At 40.2% G+C, this 18,457-nt stretch overlaps 1 protein-coding gene across 8 annotated transcripts in view; it reads left to right on the forward strand.

Annotated features, from left to right (window-relative positions):
• LOC128694687 (metabotropic glutamate receptor) overlaps window positions 1-18,457 on the forward strand; it is a 111,930-nt gene that overhangs the window by 49,494 nt on the left and 43,979 nt on the right. For 5 of the 8 annotated variants that reach the window (XR_011393400.1, XR_011393399.1, XM_053784922.2 and 2 more), the window contains 4 exons: window positions 12,424-12,594; window positions 12,956-13,144; window positions 14,176-14,356; window positions 17,389-17,493. Coding sequence is in view for 6 of the 8 variants with exons in the window: in XM_053784922.2 (XP_053640897.1) it covers window positions 12,424-12,594; window positions 12,956-13,144; window positions 14,176-14,356; window positions 17,389-17,493 (646 nt within the window). In the remaining 2 variants the exon portion in view is untranslated. The remainder of the gene's footprint in view (window positions 1-12,423; window positions 12,595-12,955; window positions 13,145-14,175; window positions 14,357-17,388; window positions 17,494-18,457) is intronic. The other 3 variants (XM_053784918.2, XM_053784920.2, XM_053784921.2) reach the window with 2 other exon arrangements.

An 18,457-nucleotide genomic window follows, 5' to 3' on the forward strand; every position in this document is an offset into this window, starting at 1 on the left:
CTCCAACAGCACTCCAAGTATTAAAAACCATTTGTCTCCATTCACTCCTATCAAATACTCACGCATGCTTGCTGCAAGTCCAAGCCCCTCACACACACAACCTCCTTTACCCCCCTCCCTCCAACCTTTCCTTGGCCAACCCCTACCCCATCTTTCCTCCACTACAGATTTATACTCTTGAAGTCATTGTTTTGTTCCATTCTCTCTACATGTCCAAACCACCTCAGCAACCCCTCCTCAGCCCTCTGTATATTAGTTTTGGTAATCCCACCTCCTCGTAATTTCCAGACTTCGAATTCTCTGCATTATATTCACACCACACATTCCCCTCAGGCATGACATCACCACTGCCTCCAGCCTTCTCCTCGTTGCAACATTCACCACCCATGCCTCACACCCATGTAGGAGTGTTGGTATAACTATACTCTCATACATTCCCCTCTTTGCTTCCACAGACAAAGTTCTTGGTCTCCACAGACTCCTCAGTACACCACTCACCCTTTTCCCCTCATCAGTTCTGTGATTCACCTTATCCTTCATAGACCCAGCTGCTGACATGTCCACTCCTAAATATGTATCTGAATACATTCACCTCTTCCATACTCTCTCCCTCCAATCTGATACCCAATCTTTCATCACCTAATTTTTTTTTTTATCCTCGTCACCTTACTCTTTCCTGTATTCCTATATCCTCTGCAGCTTCTCTTCAGAATCTCCCAAAAGCAGTGTCATCAACAAAGAGCAACTGTGACATCTCCCACTTTGTGTTATTCTTTATCTTTTAACTCGCACCTCTTGCCAAGACCCTCGCATTCACTTCTCTTACAACCCCACCTTTAAATATATTGAACAACCACGGTGACATCACACATCCTTGTCTAAGGCATACTTTTACTGAGAAATAATCTCCTCTCCTACATTTTTAAAACTTGTAAAACTTGTAAAAATTTAAAAGAAAAAGGGATTATTACAGTACAGATACATACATACATAGCATACATACAGAGGTACAAAAAAAATACAGGTAAGAGCAGCATGCCAAAGCCACTTATATGCATAGCATTACGGGCTGGCCTAAAATTAACTTAAGATTAACTAAGCAATGATGAAATCAGTGATAAGACATTATTGTAAACAGATAACTATAAAGCACAAATGAGTATTACAAAGACAGGTCATATGGTTGCATGCATTGCTGTTCATTCAGTAGAATGGAGTATTCTGTTAGGTAGTGTATTTAAAAAAATAACAGTTAGATTGGGTCCTAGGTTTAACATTTATGTGATATAATTGTGAGTAACATTTTGGATATACAATTTATAAGGTTCAGTTATTCAGTATTTATTTGGTTTTGAGTAAGTGAACTTTGAGAAGAGACTTGAATTTATAAACAGGTAGTGTTTCTTTTATATTTACAGGTAATGAATTCCAGATTTTAGGGCCTTTTATGTGCATTGAGTTTTTGCATAGCGTGAGACCGGGTGTGGAAGTGTGAATTGCTCATTACTCTATAATTTGTTCATGATTGTAGCCAAAGTATAAACGTAAGTAACCATTCTACAGAATTCATTACCTTTGTAACTTGTGAGCTCATTACCTTTGTACCTAGTTCAGCTATCAAAACTTTGGGGGCCCAGTCCCTGGACCCATTACGTACCTCTGTAATCTGTAAATACCTTTGTAACTTGTCATGATTGTGACCAGACTTACCTGGAGTTCATTACCTTTGTAAATTGTGAGTTCATTACCTTTGTAAATTGTGAGTTCATTACCTCTGTAACTTGCTCAGCTATCAAAACTTTGGAGTCCAGTCCCTGGACCAATTATGTACCTCTGTAATCTTTTGACTACCGCCCACAGGATGGGTATGGGGTGCATAATAAACATATTAAACTAATTAACTGAGATGGACACGAGGAACATCAAAGAGTGATCTGTGCCTTGTGTTATGGTCATGTGTTCTGTTGAGGTTGGCAAGGAGATGTTTGAGGGGAGGGTTAATATCAGAGTTAAGTGCTCTATGTATGTAATAGGTGCAATAATAAGTATGGATGTTTTGTATGGTGAGTAGGTTGAGTGTTTTGAATATTGGTGGAGTGTGTTGCCTGTAGTGAGAATTTGTTATTCTAACTGCAGCCTTTTGTTGGGTAATTAGTGGTCTGAGATGGTTAATTGTTGTTGAGCCCCATGCACAAATTCCATAGGTGAGATAGGGGTAAATAAGAGTGATAAAGGGCCAGGAGGGCTGACTGTGGAACATAGTACCGTATCTTCGATAGTATGCCTACAGTCTTGGAAATTTTCTTAGAAATTTGTTGTATATGTGTATGAAATTTGAGTCTATTATCGAGGTGGATTCCTAAGAATTTTCCCTCTGTTAGCTTTGTGATAGGTGATCCGTTTATCGTTATGTTAAGAGGTACATCTGTAGCTCTGTTACCAAACTGAATGAAGTAGGTTTTGTCAATGTTTAGTGTAAGTTTTAGTCCTCATCCAGGTAGATATTTTCTGTAATTCGGTGTTTACAGTATTGGCTAGCCGCTAGCGTGACTGGGCTCGGGTGAGAGAAGACGTATGTAGTGTCATCTGCAAAAAGTGTGGGTTTGAGTAATTACGAAGCATTTGGTAGGTCATTTATGTATAGGAGAAAGAGAAGAGGGCCAAGGACACTTCCCTGTGGGACACCAACTGTAATTGGTTGTGCGGAAGAGCTTGCCCCATTTGCGTACACATATTGGCTTCTGTTGCTGAGGTAAGACTTGAGGTAATTGAGGGAGTGCCCTCTAATACCATAGTGTGACAATTTTACGTGGAGCAAGTCATGGTCAACTGTATCAAAAGCTTTATGTAAGTCAATGAAGATCCCCAGAGGGACTTCTTTTTTCTCTATTGCAGTGTATATATGTTCTAGCATGTGTATAATAGCATCATTAGTATTTTTATTAGGCCTGAATCCAAATTGGCAGGGGTTGAGAATGTTTTGGGAGATGAGGTAGGAGTAGATTCGTTTATGAATTAATTTTTCGAAGATTTTTGAGAGAGGATGTAAATTGGATATTGGCCTATAGTTATTCAACTCTGTTTGGTCTCCTCCTTTATGGATCGGGGTGACCCTTGCTATTTTGAGAACTGTAAGGAAGGTGGAGGATTCAATGGATTTGTTAAAGAGTGTTGCAATGATTGGCGATAGTACTTGTGACGCTTTTTTGTATATAAAGGGTGGTAAGGTATTTAAATCTCCTGCCTTGTTTTTCAGTGCGTTGATAATAAGGGAGACTTCGTATGGGTTAGTCGGAGCTAGGAACAGTGTGTTCGGGTAGTTGCCAGTGAGGTAGTCGTTTGGTGGGGTATCTGAGCTTGGGATTTTATTGGCAAGGTTTTGACCTATAGTGGAGAAGAAATCATTGAGTCTGTTTGCTGTTTCTGTTGGTGGGAGTTGGGGTTCATCTGATTTTGCTAATTTTATTTCGCTATGTCGTGATATCTTTTTTGTTCCCAGAATTTCTGATAGGGTCTTCCAGGTCTTTTTTATATCACCTCGTAAGTTGGATAATCTGTTCTCATAATACAATTTTTTTGCCCTTCTTATCAGGCTGGTTAGGATTGACGAGTAACGTTTTGTTTGGTCTCTGGTTATGTGACCCATTCTGTACTGTTTTTCATATCGGTGTTTTGTATTTATGGATTTGAGAATGCTGGGTGTTAGCCAGGGACTGTTCAGTCTCTTAGCTGTCATCTGTTTAGTTTTTTTAGGGCAGTGCTTGTTATAAAGGTATTGGGTCTTTTTTAGAAAATTATTAAAACATTCGTCAATATCTGTATAGATTTCTAGCTCAGTGTGCCAGTCAATGTTTGTTACTGCTGTTGTGAAGTTATTAATGGCTGCCTCATTGTGAAGTCTGAAGGTGACTTTAGTAGTGTCTTGGGGTATTTTACCAAGAGTTATGAGGAAAGTAGGGTAGTGGTCTGTGGTATTATCTGTAATTATGCCTGATTTTAAAGGGGATATGGTGTTGGTCCAGATGTGGTCAAGTAGGGAAACACTAGTCTCTGTAACTCTTGTAGGTTTTGTTACTGTTGGTAGCAACATGCAGTTGCTCATTGTGTTTGTGAATTCAGTAACGTGTGGGTCCTGGTCTTGCAGGAGATTTATATTGAAGTCACCTGAGAGTAGTAAGTGATCTTTGTTCATGCGTGCATCAGTTATCATACTTCCTGGGTTTTGACTAAATTGGCTAATGTTTGATTGTGGAACTCTGTAGATGTTTATCACTGTGAGAGGTTTTTGTAGGTATTTGGATTTGAATTTAGCTATTATATATTCCCCATGTTCATCCCTTGTGCAAGTATTAGTGATACATTCTAGTTGGTCTGAGTAGTATATAGCAGTGCCACCCCCTTGTTGGTCTGGCCTACAGTTGTGTATGGCTGTGTAACCAGGAATGGCATAGACATCTGTAGTATCAGGCTTTAGCCAGGTTTCAGTTAGTGTAATGGACATATTGGCATGCAAGGAATTTAGGTCATCATAATGCTTGCTTAAAGATCTGATATTGTAGTTAAAGATAGTTATGTTGTTGGCTCTGAGAAGTGCCTTTGATTGTTCTGCTGTGTAGTAATTACAGTAACTGTTTGAATCATTTAAGTCATTAAATAAGAGGTTGGTATCAGGATCAATGCTTGTAATCATAAGATTTGTAGTGAATCTATAGTTAGAATTAAGTAAAAAATAAAGTAAATATTCTAAAGCTAAAAAAAAAATAGCACCTGAATTATTTAACAAATGTAAAGATAATGAGCTAAGGTAGTTTTTTAAAGCTAAAATAAAGGAGACAATATAAAAGGGACTAAAATAATTTGTGGTGAACAAATAGTGATGATCAAATAATGGAGCTTGGGAATATGATAGTAATAATAATAATAATAATAATAATAATAATAATAATAATAATAATAATCTTTATTTACTACAAGTACATGTACATGGTATACAGTCCTAGCTGGCAACAATGACATACTACTACTTAGAAAGCCACTTGTTATGCTGAGCATCTCGGGCAAATTAGGTCAGTGTCCCAGGATGCGACCCACACCAGTCGACTAACACCCAGGTACCCATTTTACTGATGGGGAACATAGACAACAGGTGGAAAGAAATACACCCAATGTTTCTACTCTGGCTGGGAATCGAACCCAGGCCCTCGCCGTGTGAAGCAAGAGCGTTAACCACCAGGCCACCAGAGCCTGGTAGTACTTTAAAAGTAATTCTTTAAAGTTAGAATTATAATATAAAATTATAATATAAAAGGGACTAATATAAGTTGTGGTGAACAATAAAGTGGTAATCAAATAAATGAGCTTTGGAGTATAATGGCAAAATAGTGAACTAATTAACTTTAGCACCTGAGAATAGCACCTTGATTATTTTAACAATTGTGAATATGAGCTAAGGTAGTTATATAGAGCTAAAATAAAGGAAAAAAAAATATGTAAGGGACTACAATTAAGTAATGGTAAACAAGTTAAATGGACAGATAGTCACTATGAAATAATATTGGTTTAGGAGTAAGATCTGATTTGTAATATTAAATAAGTTGAGCAGTTTATTGCACAATAAAAAGTAAAAAAATAATGAGGTAGTTGGTACTAGCTAGCAAAAGATAGTTTTGGTACTTGCAAAAAAGTAATTGGAATATACACTAATTGCACACACAATAAAAAGTGACTAAAAAAACAAGTAGTGGTAAACAAAATTAAATGGACAGGTAAGAACAATGAATAATATTAATTTGGAGTAAGATTTGACTTGTAACATAAAATTATGAGCAATTAATAGCAGTAAGAAAGAAGTAAAAAAGTATTGGAGGTAGTTAGCATTAGCTTGTGATGAAAAAAATAATAAAAATAATAATGCACAATATAATAGTAAGGTACACTATATGCACCACACGTATATATGTATTAAGGGCACTTATCTAATCTGTTACAGAAATGACAGCTTTTCTAAGGAAGGTAGAGAAATCGTGTTCGTTTGAGATAGTATATTGTTGTCCTGTTGATGTTTTCCTTACTAGTATTTTCCCATCTCGCATGAAACACTGATGTATTTTGTTTTCCTGTTTAAGTTTTCTCAGCCTGAACAGAAGGTTTTGACGTTTTCTTGTTAGACGCTCATTTATGTACACTCCATTTTTCATTGTAAAATCACATACTCTAACCTGAGCCACACTATCCTTGTAAAGACTCTTCACTGCTTTCAGTAACCTACCTCCTATCCATACACCTGCAACATCTGCCACATTGCCCTCCTATCCACCCTGTCATACACCTTTTCCAGATCTGTAAATGCCACAAAAATCTCTTTACCCTTATCTAAATACTGTTCACTTGTTTCACTGTAAACACCTGGTCCACACACCCCCTACCTTTCCTAAAGCCTCCTTGTTCATCTGCTATCCTACTGTCTTACTCTTAATTCTTTCAATAATGACTACCATACACTTTACCAGGTATACTCGACAGACTTATTCTCCTATAATTTTTGTGCTCTTTTGTCCCCTTTACCTTTATATGAAGGAATTATGCATGCTTTCTGCCAGTCCCTAGGCACCTTACCCTCTTCCATACATTTATTAAATAAACACACTAACTACTCCAAAACTATAACCCCACCTGCTTTTAACATTTCTATCTTTATCCCCTCAATCCCAGCTGCCTTACCCTCTTTTCATTCTACCCACTGCCTCAAAAACTTCCCCCACACTCACAACTGGCTCTTCCTCACTCCTACAGGATGTTATTCCTCCTTACCCTATACACAAAATCACAGCTTCCCCATCTTCATCAACATTTAACAGTTCCTTAAAATATTCTCTCCATCTTCCCAATACCTCTTAACTCTCCATTTAATAACTCTCTTCTATTTTTAACTGTCCGATCCATTTGTTCCCAAGGCTTCCTCAACTTATTAATAACATCTCACCCACTCTCTCATTTGCTCTTTTTACTCCTTGTGACCAAATAAGATTGTAAAGGCGTAATAGGACTGCAAGGGCTGACTGATGTAAATGTTGTAGCATACGAATATGAATGTCGTCGGGCCCAGCTGCCGATGATCGACAAGCTGAGTGTGTTGCCTCCAGTTCTTGAAGTGTAAAAGGCACATTATACTGTTCTTCTTTGAGAGAAGAAAAGTCCAAGGGTGCTAACTCTCTGGCAGACTTTGAGGAAAGAAATGAGGGGCATAGATGTAGTCCCTGAGAAATACGGTTTGCTATATCAACACCGGCAACCCGCAGAACAGGAGCCGGGTCAGGAGAATATTTACCACTCAGTTTTCGTACTTTTTTCCAGACTGCACTCATAGAGGAAGCAGAGGTGATGGTGGAGACATAATCTCGCCAGCAAGTGCATTTAGCGTCACGGATGACACGGCGAGCGATCGCACGCTTCTGTTTAAAATCAAGGAGTCGCTCTGTGGTTCTATTGTACCGGTACCTGCCCCATGCAGCGCGTTTCAAACGTACTGCACGAGCACAAGCAGGAGACCACCAAGGCACGCATTTCTGAGAATGCCTGCCCGAAGTTTGGGGTATAGAATGAGAAGCTGCGGTGAAAACAGAGGACGAGAAGAGGTGTAAAAGCTCATCGATGGAGGACGAAGAAGGAACCTCTTTAAAAACAGTTAGGTGTGAGTAAAGGTTCCAATTTGCCAGATTAAATTGCCAGCGTGGGGTGCGAAGAGGTGGCGAATATGAAGGGGAAGTAAGAATGATTGGGAAATGATCACTGTCATGTAAGTCCGGGAGAACAGACCAAGTGAAGTCTAATGCAGCGGAGGAAGAGCAGACTGAGAGATCGATGCAAGAGAGAGTATGAGTCCGAGGATCAAAATGGGTGTGAGTACCTGTATTTAAAACATGGAGGGGGTGGGTGGCAAGAAAAGCCTCTAACTGAATTCCACGGGAATCACAGTGAGACCCCCCCCAGAGGAAATGGTGGGCATTAAAATCACCAAGTAACAGAATCGGTGGCGGTAATGACGAAACAAGGAAGGCAAAATCCGGAATAGATAATGCCCGAGAAGGAGAGAGATATAAAGAACAGAGCGTATACCACCTATGTAAGTGGATACGGGCTGCTGTGTAATGCAGCGAAGTATGAACAAATAGCTGATGGTACGGAATATCAGGAAAAGGATCTGAAGAATACAATAAATTATAGCCTGAGATGTGAGAAATAACAGCAGAGTGTAATTTTGGTTCCTGTAAGCAAACACCAACAGGGGCAAACTGGGAGAGTAACATCTGAAGCTCACCCCGATTACCCCTGAGGCCGCGTATATTCCACTGTAAATAGGCCATGATTGGCAATGATAAAGATACTTGAAATCCGCAGGTAAGGGTTCCTACGGACTAGAAGGGTTAGAAAAGTCCACATGCGGAGGCAGTGGAAAACGTTCAAGCAGCGAAGGAACGGTGCGCTGTGAAGAAAGGAGTTGCGCAGATGGAGCAGAGGAGAGAGAAAGAGCGGAAGGTGGATCAGTGTCCATTGATGGTTTGGTCTCTGCAATATATTCAGAGATTGCTTCAAGTGTTTCGGAATTCAGAGATGTCGTATGGGAGACAATATTGGGAATGGTAGGGGGAGGATGAGTAAAGATTGGAACTGTATTGGACTGTACCAAGGTACGGGGGGGGGGCGAAAGGGTGGAGGGAACTGGAGAAGCGTGGCAGGGGACAGAAGAGGCAGGAACCTGGGAGGTGGCAGAAGAGGAAGAAACTTGGGAGGGAACAGGGGAGGAAGGTACATTACGAGGAGGAGGGTGAACCTCTGCACTTGTAACTGAGCCAGTGAGAGGGGAAGAACCAGGGACAGAGACAGGGAGGGTAAAATGAGGAGGTGGAAGATGGGTAGGAGGTGTTAACGGACCTTTTTTTGACTTTTGAGAAGTAGAGGGACGATTGGGAGGAGGTGTCGTACGAGGTCTCGTCGATACTGAGGCTTGTGAGAGAGAACTCGAAGAAGCGAGATTAGACTGAGGCGTTGAAGTAGGGACGTCTGAGCCGAGGACAGCAAAAGGATTAGATACAGGAGTGATTATGGGAGAGGTAACCACAGAGGTGGGTGTAGAAGATGGGATACCAGAAGTGGGGGGACGTTTTGAAACACGGGAATAAGAAACACGTGGGAGTCTCCCTTGGAGGCGGAGATGAGAAACTGCCATGGCATAAGGGAGACCTTCTGTCTCTTTGAGGTAACGGATTTCCCGCTCGTTTAAATAGACCTGACAACGGCGAGAGTACGAAGGGTGAGCCTCATGACAGTTAAGGCAAGAGGGAGATCGATTGCAAGACGTACTAGAATGGTCATCGGCACCACAGACTGGGCATTCGGCGATAGATCTGCAATATTTCGCTGGATGGCCAAATCGCCAGCAATTTCTACACTGTTGTGGTGTAGGGATCACCTTTCGAACTTGTAACCGATGTCCTGCTATATAAACTGAGGATGGGAGTTCTCGGCTGTCAAAAGTTAAACGAGCCACATTGCTAGGGTATCGTCTCCGCCCACGGGCAGGAAGAACGTAAGTGTCTACCTTGAGGATTGGGAGATCTTGGAGTTCCAGCTGTTCTAGAATGTCAGTGCCACATGTCTGGAAATTTTGTTGAACTATGGTATGGGGCAGAATGACGGTACCACTACAAGAATTGAGGGAATGATGTTTTTCAAGAGTGACAGGAACAGTATCGATATGGGAAAGACGAGAGAGCTCATGAGCCTGGGTAGCATTCTGTACGGTAATGATGCGCGTACCGCTCTTAAGAGCATGAAAAGAAATATCTTTACCAACATGGCGTAGGAGTGCCTTGCCAATACTATGGTCAGAAAGATAGGCAGTAGAGGAAGTTGGTCGTAAAGTGAAGAATTTAGTCCACTGTTCAGTCTGAAACTGAGCGTGGAAAGGTAGTGAAGGACGTGTCGATCGTTTCTGAGAAGAACGAGAAGGTGGAGAAGTATCATCAGCAGGTAATTGTCGTTGGCGTTTAGGCGTGGGACCAGAGTTGGTCCGACGTGGAACGGGTCGGCGATTTGAAAATTGCCGCACCATAGAGGGAGAGGCCGGAAGCATAGTCAGAGGAGAGCGAAGGTCCGATAAATCGAAGGAGTCAGTCGAGGCCTCAGTACCTGAAGCGGGTGAGGAAACAGCACCGGCAATAGGTACAGAGGCATGAGGAATGTCTGAAGAGTGGTCCAAAGACGAGGCGGGGTCAGAACGGGGTGCGGTATCAAGAAGGGGCCCGGGGGTACCAGGTTCATGGACTAGGGCTGCCATGGTTAGGTTACTTCTTTCTTTTTGTTTTTAAGAAAAAAAAAGAAAGAAGAAAAGAAAATAAAATAAAAAAAAGAAAAAAAAAGGGGGGACCGGGGAGGGATAGTTCCTAGGAGGAATGAAAGGGCCAGAAATCTCCCTCCGCGCCCAAGAGGACCTCAGCACCGCAAGTAGCGCAGATGCAGCATGGAACCCGTGCCATACCCTACCCATCATGCTAGTAAACTAACAATCCGGGATAGCAACCTCACATCTGCCGAGCTACCTCGGTGGACAAAAGAGAGGGCGGCCGGATATCCGCCACAAAGCATACCTCCTTCGGCCACCACCCCTGGAATCCGAAAGGTGGCTTCCAGAGATACACTCGTCGCCCGAAAGACACCCAAAGCTACTCCGGGATACCGGAGAGGGATCGGGACATCCCCAGGCGATCCAGATTCCACGGCAAACTACGCCACCGCTAAGAACCTCAACGGAATGGGATGGACCCCGGTATCCTTTCCCCTACCTAGGAACTAGCGCGCCTGTGGGAGAAATCCCAAAGGACAAAAAGAGGAAGGGCAAAAGGGAGGGGTGGGGAGGAGGAGGAGGAAAGGAAAAAGGATGGGGAGGATGGGATAGGGGAGGGGAGATTGGGGGGTAATTAGGTTCGGTCTGAGGAAGAAGACCGATAGGTCTAATTCCTCAGACCAAGAGCCTCTTCACCACGCCAAGGAGCCCCCCTTGAAGAGGATGACCCATTCTCTCGTATCTAGGCCCAGATTTACTGCTCACAGCTTATCTGAGTGAGCCGAGCTCATTGCATAGTACTACGGTATGGACTGACCTCAAACCCATAGTATTACAGCATGGACAGGGAAGGGGTTAAAAATGCCCCAAAATAAACACTAGACACTCCAGGCACTGAAACATTTCCTCTGTTCATTAATCCTGTTCATAGGCCTTTCCTTTATTACACTTCCATTTTCAATTCATCACAAAAAAGTAAAGAATTCCTCTATTGTATTTAGACTAAATGCTAAATACTCAGTACACACATACTTATGTACTCCCACATTATAACTTCAACAGTCACTTTGAACCTTTTATCCATTGTTGACAGGAATATAATTGAATCATTTTCACAAAGCATTTTTGAATATATGTATAGATCTTCTGTCTTGTACAAATTTTGGTTCACTTATTAATAATCTACTGTACAACTACGATATAATCCTTAGTGTTAAGTAGTCTGTAAGTCAATAATGTTAAGTTGGCCCATAATGCCTAGGCATAATAGAGGCTCTCTTTGCACTGCAACCCACTATTGTAAATACAAAATCTCAATGTACTGTTTGCAAAGACATTAAATAAATAAAGGAGGGGTGTTAATGTTGCAGTTTAAAAACTGTAGTGTAAAGCACCCTTCTGGCAAGACAGTGATGGAGTGAATGATGGTGAAAGTTTTTCTTTTTCGGGCCACCCTGCCCTGGTGGGAATCGGCCAGTGTGATAATAAAAAAAAATAACCAGGACTAATTGGCCATGGTTTCCAGTGTCCCAATAATTGAGATCTAATAAAATTCCATAAAACAGACTTGGGGGGGGGGGGGGATGGATATGTAGAGAAACCTTACCTGTCCTTTGGAATATTGACAAAAATTGAATATTTTGAATGGTTTCTGGTCCAGAAACCATTCAAAATTCTCTTTTAGTAATAAATCTTCCATTCTGTCAAATGATACCATAAAGACCATTTGAGAGAACACCTCAAAGGTGCTGTTTTACACCAAACACAAGCTCAGTTTTGTTTTTCCCATCAATCGCTGCATAGAGTAGGATTTTTTTGATACCGCACACTTCAGACCCATTCTCTCGTATCTAGGCCAAAATTTAAGACTCGGCTAATGTGAAGGAGCTATGCTCGAAACTTGCATGTGCGCGAGGGACCCCTGGCATCAATAACGTAGATCTGCAGGATAGCCACTGCGAGGGTTAATGTGTTTTAGGCATTATTACAGTTTGAGGGTGTAATAACTGGCTGTGCTGTAAGAAAGGGAATAGGAGGAGACTAAATAGTTGTTTTAAGTAATTTGGTATGGGTGTTGGCAGGTGAGCATCAACATCCAGTGGCAGTGGTCCCAGCCAGCAGGGGTGACTGTTACACGGGACCATGACACTGGAGAACTCCACCAGTCTTGCCTTGCGCCTTACAGGCACTTCCTCCTCTCCCTCATTTATGTCATCATACTCATTATTTCTGTTGCTGCACTAGCTATTAAGGTGAGGTTTGCTGCTTGCTTCAAACATCCTTTAAGTATGTGTAATTACTGTACATTTTTGTAGCTACAGGAGTAGAGCTAAGCTTGTGTTCAGTTATATATACTGTGCCTATATTTTGAAATAAATTGCTGTACTGTATTTAGTATTATTGGGTTATTCCAAGTTAATGTTTGCCATTGTATACATGCATAACAGTGTTTAATGCAATAATTTTGGAAAAATAAGGTATCATTTGCAGACCATCTTTGAATTAACTATTAAAGTGATCCACAGTATTCATTTGCTCATATGGTAGTATCACATATGGTAAATTCAAGCTCCATAGGTCATATTTTTAGACACCGTTTTACCATTACAATAGTGCCGTGGGATCCGTGAAAACTACCGTGAAGCAGCATACATAGGAGCAGCTCTGGGTTTGGTTCTGCCGCTCTGGTTGGCTTGGACTTTGGCTGGTCTCATCCTTCCTCCACCCCACCAGCCAGCATGCCTCGGTTTTGGCATTGTTGCCACTGCTACTGTCGTCTTCATAGTCATGTTCATACCAAAGGTCAGTGATGACTTATCAATAGTAACAGGGACTGCACTGAGAAGTCAGTAGTAAAGTTAGTGATTAGTGGTAACAGAAATTGGGGGTTGGTTGTTAACCCGTAAACGGTCCAAACGTGTATGTACGTTATCTACCATAGTGCCCCAAATTTTTTGAGAAAAGTGTTTTAAATAGGAAAAAAGAGCATATGGTACCCAGGCATCCCCAATTATTTTAATATGGCACACAATGAGTGCGCACACCCATTCTCTCATGTCTAGGCGGCTCGGGCTTATCGTGGCAATGTTAAATGTATGACACAAAATGTATATACAGTGGACCCCCGTTTAACGATATTTTTTCACTCCAGAAGTATGTTCAGGTGCCAGTACTGACCGAATTTGTTCCCATAAGAAATATTGTGAAGTAGATTAGTCCATTTCAGACCCCCAAACATACACGTACAAACGCACTTGCATAAATACACTTACATAATTGGTCGCATTCGGAGGTAATCGTTATGCGGGGGTCCACTGTATATGTATATATATGTTTGGGGCACTAGCGGTAAAAACGTATATATACGTTTGGACCTTTTACGGGTTAAAAGGATCGCTGATATACTGAAGGTCAGAGGTAGCAAGGTACGTATTAATCTTTGTTTTATTTTGTATTAAAATTGTGACTTTTTTAATTTTGAGTTAATCAAATTGTGCACAAATATGTTCTGTTTGTTTTAATAAGTGCTGCTTTTGTTAATCAAATATATATGTATTACAAAATAGGAATAAAAAATTGCATGAATGGTAAAATGCAACAAGGCTTTTAAATATGTATAACAGTTTGCTCGAGAGGCACTTTCTCATCCACAAAAACAAACAGGTTAGTGCAATTAATCTCACAGTTTGTAAGATCCAGGCATAAGTTATGCTAACATCTAACAATTTACTTTCCAGACACTTGGCTTTCATATGAGCCTCAATTAATTTAGATAGTGGGTATTCAATGTGTAATTACACAGATATGGGTTGTTACACTATTATCTCAACCAGCAGGGACGGCAACTAGCAGCAGTTGGGAAGGAAGGTGTGTTCCGTGAAGACCAGGATGATCAGCTATCTACCATCTCTGGTGGTGCACGTTACTCCCCTTCTTTCTTCCTTTTCAAGCCCATCAAGCCTCCTAAGGACCTGCTTGCACCAGCTACCTCACTTTACAAAACTAGAATACCAGGTATGTTGAGTGGTTTGTTTGGAAACAATTGGCTGGGGGTAAGCAAATGACACTTCATCTTTTTGACAAGCTGAAGTGTAAATACTAATAAATGTAAATTTTTATTGATTTATAGTCTTGCTGAAATAACGAATCTGAATAGTTCCATGAAATTCTTCTCGTCACTGCTGGAAACTGTATTAAAATTTGCAGTGGCTAGCCACTTTACTAAGCCTTTTACAAGTAATTTAGCATTATAAAACTCTAAATTTTCTTGCATGTGAATGCCTTTTAAGTTTGAATTTGATTGACATTTCAGTGATTGAAAAGCAAGCTCTGGGAATTCTTGTCTAACCCACATAATAAGAGCTAAAGCTTTTAGGAAGCTTAATGAATCAAAATTTATGTATCTGATCCTGGTTAAGTGTCATATTTCTAGTGTTTCTAGCAGTGATATGAAAGGGTTTAGTTGGGGGGGGGGGGACAGCCAGGAGTACACACTGCTTTTGCTGCCCAAATATCCTATAGGAATTTGTGATAAGTATTAGCAAGGAAAAACTTAAGCATCAGAATGCTTTTCACAGCATAAATTGAATTGAATCTCACTTAAATGCATTTTGCAACAATTTGCTTCTTATACTTTGTTTTCAACTTGTGCCTGGCAGTGGCATCTTTTACTCTGCAAGAGGACAGATAATATTGTAAATTGACTAAAGTGCAGCATCCTATACTGCACTTAATGAGTCAGGCTGAAAAACTTCTCACATTGCTAGAGAAGCTAGTAATTGCTGCACCTGGTAATTTATTGTATCAGCTTGACTCAAAAAAATTAAAAAAAGAGCTCAGTCTGTCTGGAGAGCTGCAAAAGAACACAGACACAATACAAGGAACAAGTATCTCTGACATTCCACTTGTATGTATCAACCTGTTCAAAAACTCCATGCAAATTAATGGCCCAAAAATTTTGAACCTTCTTCCTGAAAATGCCAAAAGTTCCCCATTGACAGCATCTTGCCTAATAATGTTAAAAGCCTATTAAATATCATGTAAATGCTATATCCATTAACTGTCTGTAAATTCCCATGCTTTGATTTCACCACTTCATTTCAATCACTCCATAAAATGCCAGTCACTAAACTGATATAAATTCTTTGTAATTTATCTGTAGTTGACGAGTTTACAACCTGTCTTGTAGTATTTGCAATTATAGTGAATTATACTTGGCTGTTTTAAATATAGGTCAGGATTTAAGTACAGTAATATGTAAGCCTTGTGATTAGTTTGTCCCAAATGCATTGCATAATTAGTGGCTTCTTCTATGCCTACATTTGTATCAAGTTATAGATCAAATTATATATGTACGTATACTGTAACCTCTTCGTAGTGCTCACAGGAAATAAAAAATTTAATTTAATTATTATTAACTTAGTGCTATTAGCTAATACACAGAAATACTGTATTAGGTATGAAGAATTTTAAGTTTTTTTTTGTATTCCTGGTATGTGGACCCAGTGTTTTTCATTTTATAGCTGTACAGTGGACCCCTGACTACAATGCCCTCAACCTACATTAAAACTGACTTATGATGCTTGTCAGCATAATAATTTGACCCCGACATATGTTGAAAAACTCGACTTGCATCATTCGTCCCGTACGCGTCCATGCGTCTCTGGCCTGAGCCTTGGCTGAGCTAGTGTGACATTTACAAGCCAGGGTAGACAGTTCCATGCATACATTCGATAAATTTTGTATTCGTGTTTTTAGTGCTTGTAACTGCTAAGTAAGCCACCATTGGTCCAAAGAAAGCTTCTAGGGCCAACCCTGTGGTAAAAAGGGTGAGAAATACTATCATACCACCATCAGCTGCTGCACCACGGTCAGCTGCTGCTGCACCACAGTCTGCTGCTGCTGCACCATGGTCTGCTGCTGCTGCTGCACCACGGCCAGCTGTACTACTCGAAGATGTGGAGACTGTTATTGGTGTGGCTTATTGAGAATATCGAGAAACAATTGACCCCAGAGGGTTAGCCACCCAGGATAACCCAAGAAAGTCAGTGTGTCATTGAGGACTGTCTTACTTATTTCCATTGGGGTCCTTAATATTGTCCCCCAGGATGCGACCCACACCAGTCACTAACACCCAGGTGAACGGGAAAAAATACCTGGAACTAGTGCTCATATTGGTGAATTTAACTCCAGCAAAGGTTGGTTTGAGAGATTTAAGAATCGTAGTGGCATACACAGTGTGATGAGGCCTGTTCTGGAAGAAAATGCCAAACAGGACCTACATTACTCAGGAGGAAAATGCACTCCCAGGACAGTGTCTCATCACTACATCTTCAATAAAGGTAAGTGCCATTTATTCATTTAGTACACTAGTACATGCAGAATATATATTGTGAATGTATCCTTATTTTTGTGTAGGAAAATGTATATTTCATGTGGTAAAAAACTTTTTTTCATACTTTCGGGTGTCTTGAACGGATTAACTTGATTTCCATTATTTCTTGTGGGGAAAATTAATTTGACTTACGATAATTTCGTCTTACGATGTGCTCTCAGGAACAGATTAATATCGCAAGTCGGGGGTCCACTGTATTTAGGTTTAAATTATATAAAACCTAGATATTTAGGAGTTAATGGAGAAATATGGTTTTCAATGGAGGTGCTGTTGGAATATGAGCAAGGTAACTTTTATGAAGGGACTTGGGGAAAAGCTAGTTAGCTGGACTTAGTCTGAAGGTGGAAAGGGCAATGCCTACACCCTGAAGCAGTGTGGGGAGATGTTGCAGTTGGAGGATAAGATTGTGATGTCAGCACACTTCTGGAAAGATGGCGATTGAAAGAATATGATGCCAAATGTGCTCTCTTCTGTGGGTCACCCTGCCTTTGTGGAAGACTGCTGTCAATTTAAAGAAAATTAGGTGTTTAGAAAATCGTATTAAAATGTTCAACTCTTGTACTTCACACAGTTACAGGCCATTTGAAACTGTTGACTCGTTTGAACTAGATTTGCACAGCAACTCATTTGTATGCTGCCACATACATTTCAGGTCGCTACAGATATGGGGCTCTTCTTCCTCTTCCCCACCCACAGCCTCCACCACCTGCACCCTACTATTGGCCTGCACTACACTATTATCACCACTACTCTCAAGGTATTTCTATGGTTTTCTTCACTATCTGCTGTGACTTCTGCTGACATGACTTATGCTGACATGATGCAGGAACTAGTACAGACTGAAGCACCAGTGATTTACTTACTACTGATGGTTTTGAAAACTCGTGTAACTTTGGACATCTCTTGGCCTGGTAACACTACTGATATTGAAACATTGTTGACAGAGGTACAGTACTTCCTGACAATAATGCAGCACTGTACAACCCTTATGGGTTTAGTGCTTAGTTATGATTATAATACTGACAATTGTGAAATACTGAAGTTCAGCAAAGGTTTACCCTGGTATTTAATTTTTTTTCATGTATTGGATAGTTGGAATTGTTCACTTATTCTGAAGTGGGATACTTTTAATCTTAATATAGTACAACTTTTTTTTTTTTTTTTTTTTTTTTTTTTTTTTTTTTTTTTTTTTTTTTTTTTTTTTTTTTTTTTTTTTTTTTTTTTTACAACCCTCAACTTCTATTTAATGTATTGTAGAACTGTATAACTATTCATATATCAGGCTGATAATTTATTTAATAAACCATAATTTTAATTAGTTTGTTTGATCTTTAACAGCTTTTATAATTGTCCTAGTTAATAGTACTGCTAAATTAATACTAAATTTAGAGAACTGTAATTTTTATTTGATGTATTGTACTGTATACTGATGACTACAGAATACATTACTTAGCAGATTTTAGTTTACCATGGTTCTTATGTTTGTACTATACCAGATGTGGCATGGAGTTGCACATTTGCTTATTGAGTGCAGGTCATGAGATAAGATATCTATGTTTGCTGCTTCTGAGCCACATTGAATGAGAATGCAAATTACAGCTTGGCCACCCCTGTACTGTACTTTAAATTCATTAAGTGTATTCTTGTGGTTCAATTAGCATGTTCAAAGTTGTGACCCTTTTTGTGTGGAATTACATGTACTCGCCTATTTGTACTCGCCT

The sequence above is a fragment of the Cherax quadricarinatus genome, chromosome 51, assembly GCF_038502225.1.
Source record: "Cherax quadricarinatus isolate ZL_2023a chromosome 51, ASM3850222v1, whole genome shotgun sequence".
NCBI lineage: Eukaryota > Metazoa > Arthropoda > Malacostraca > Decapoda > Parastacidae > Cherax > Cherax quadricarinatus.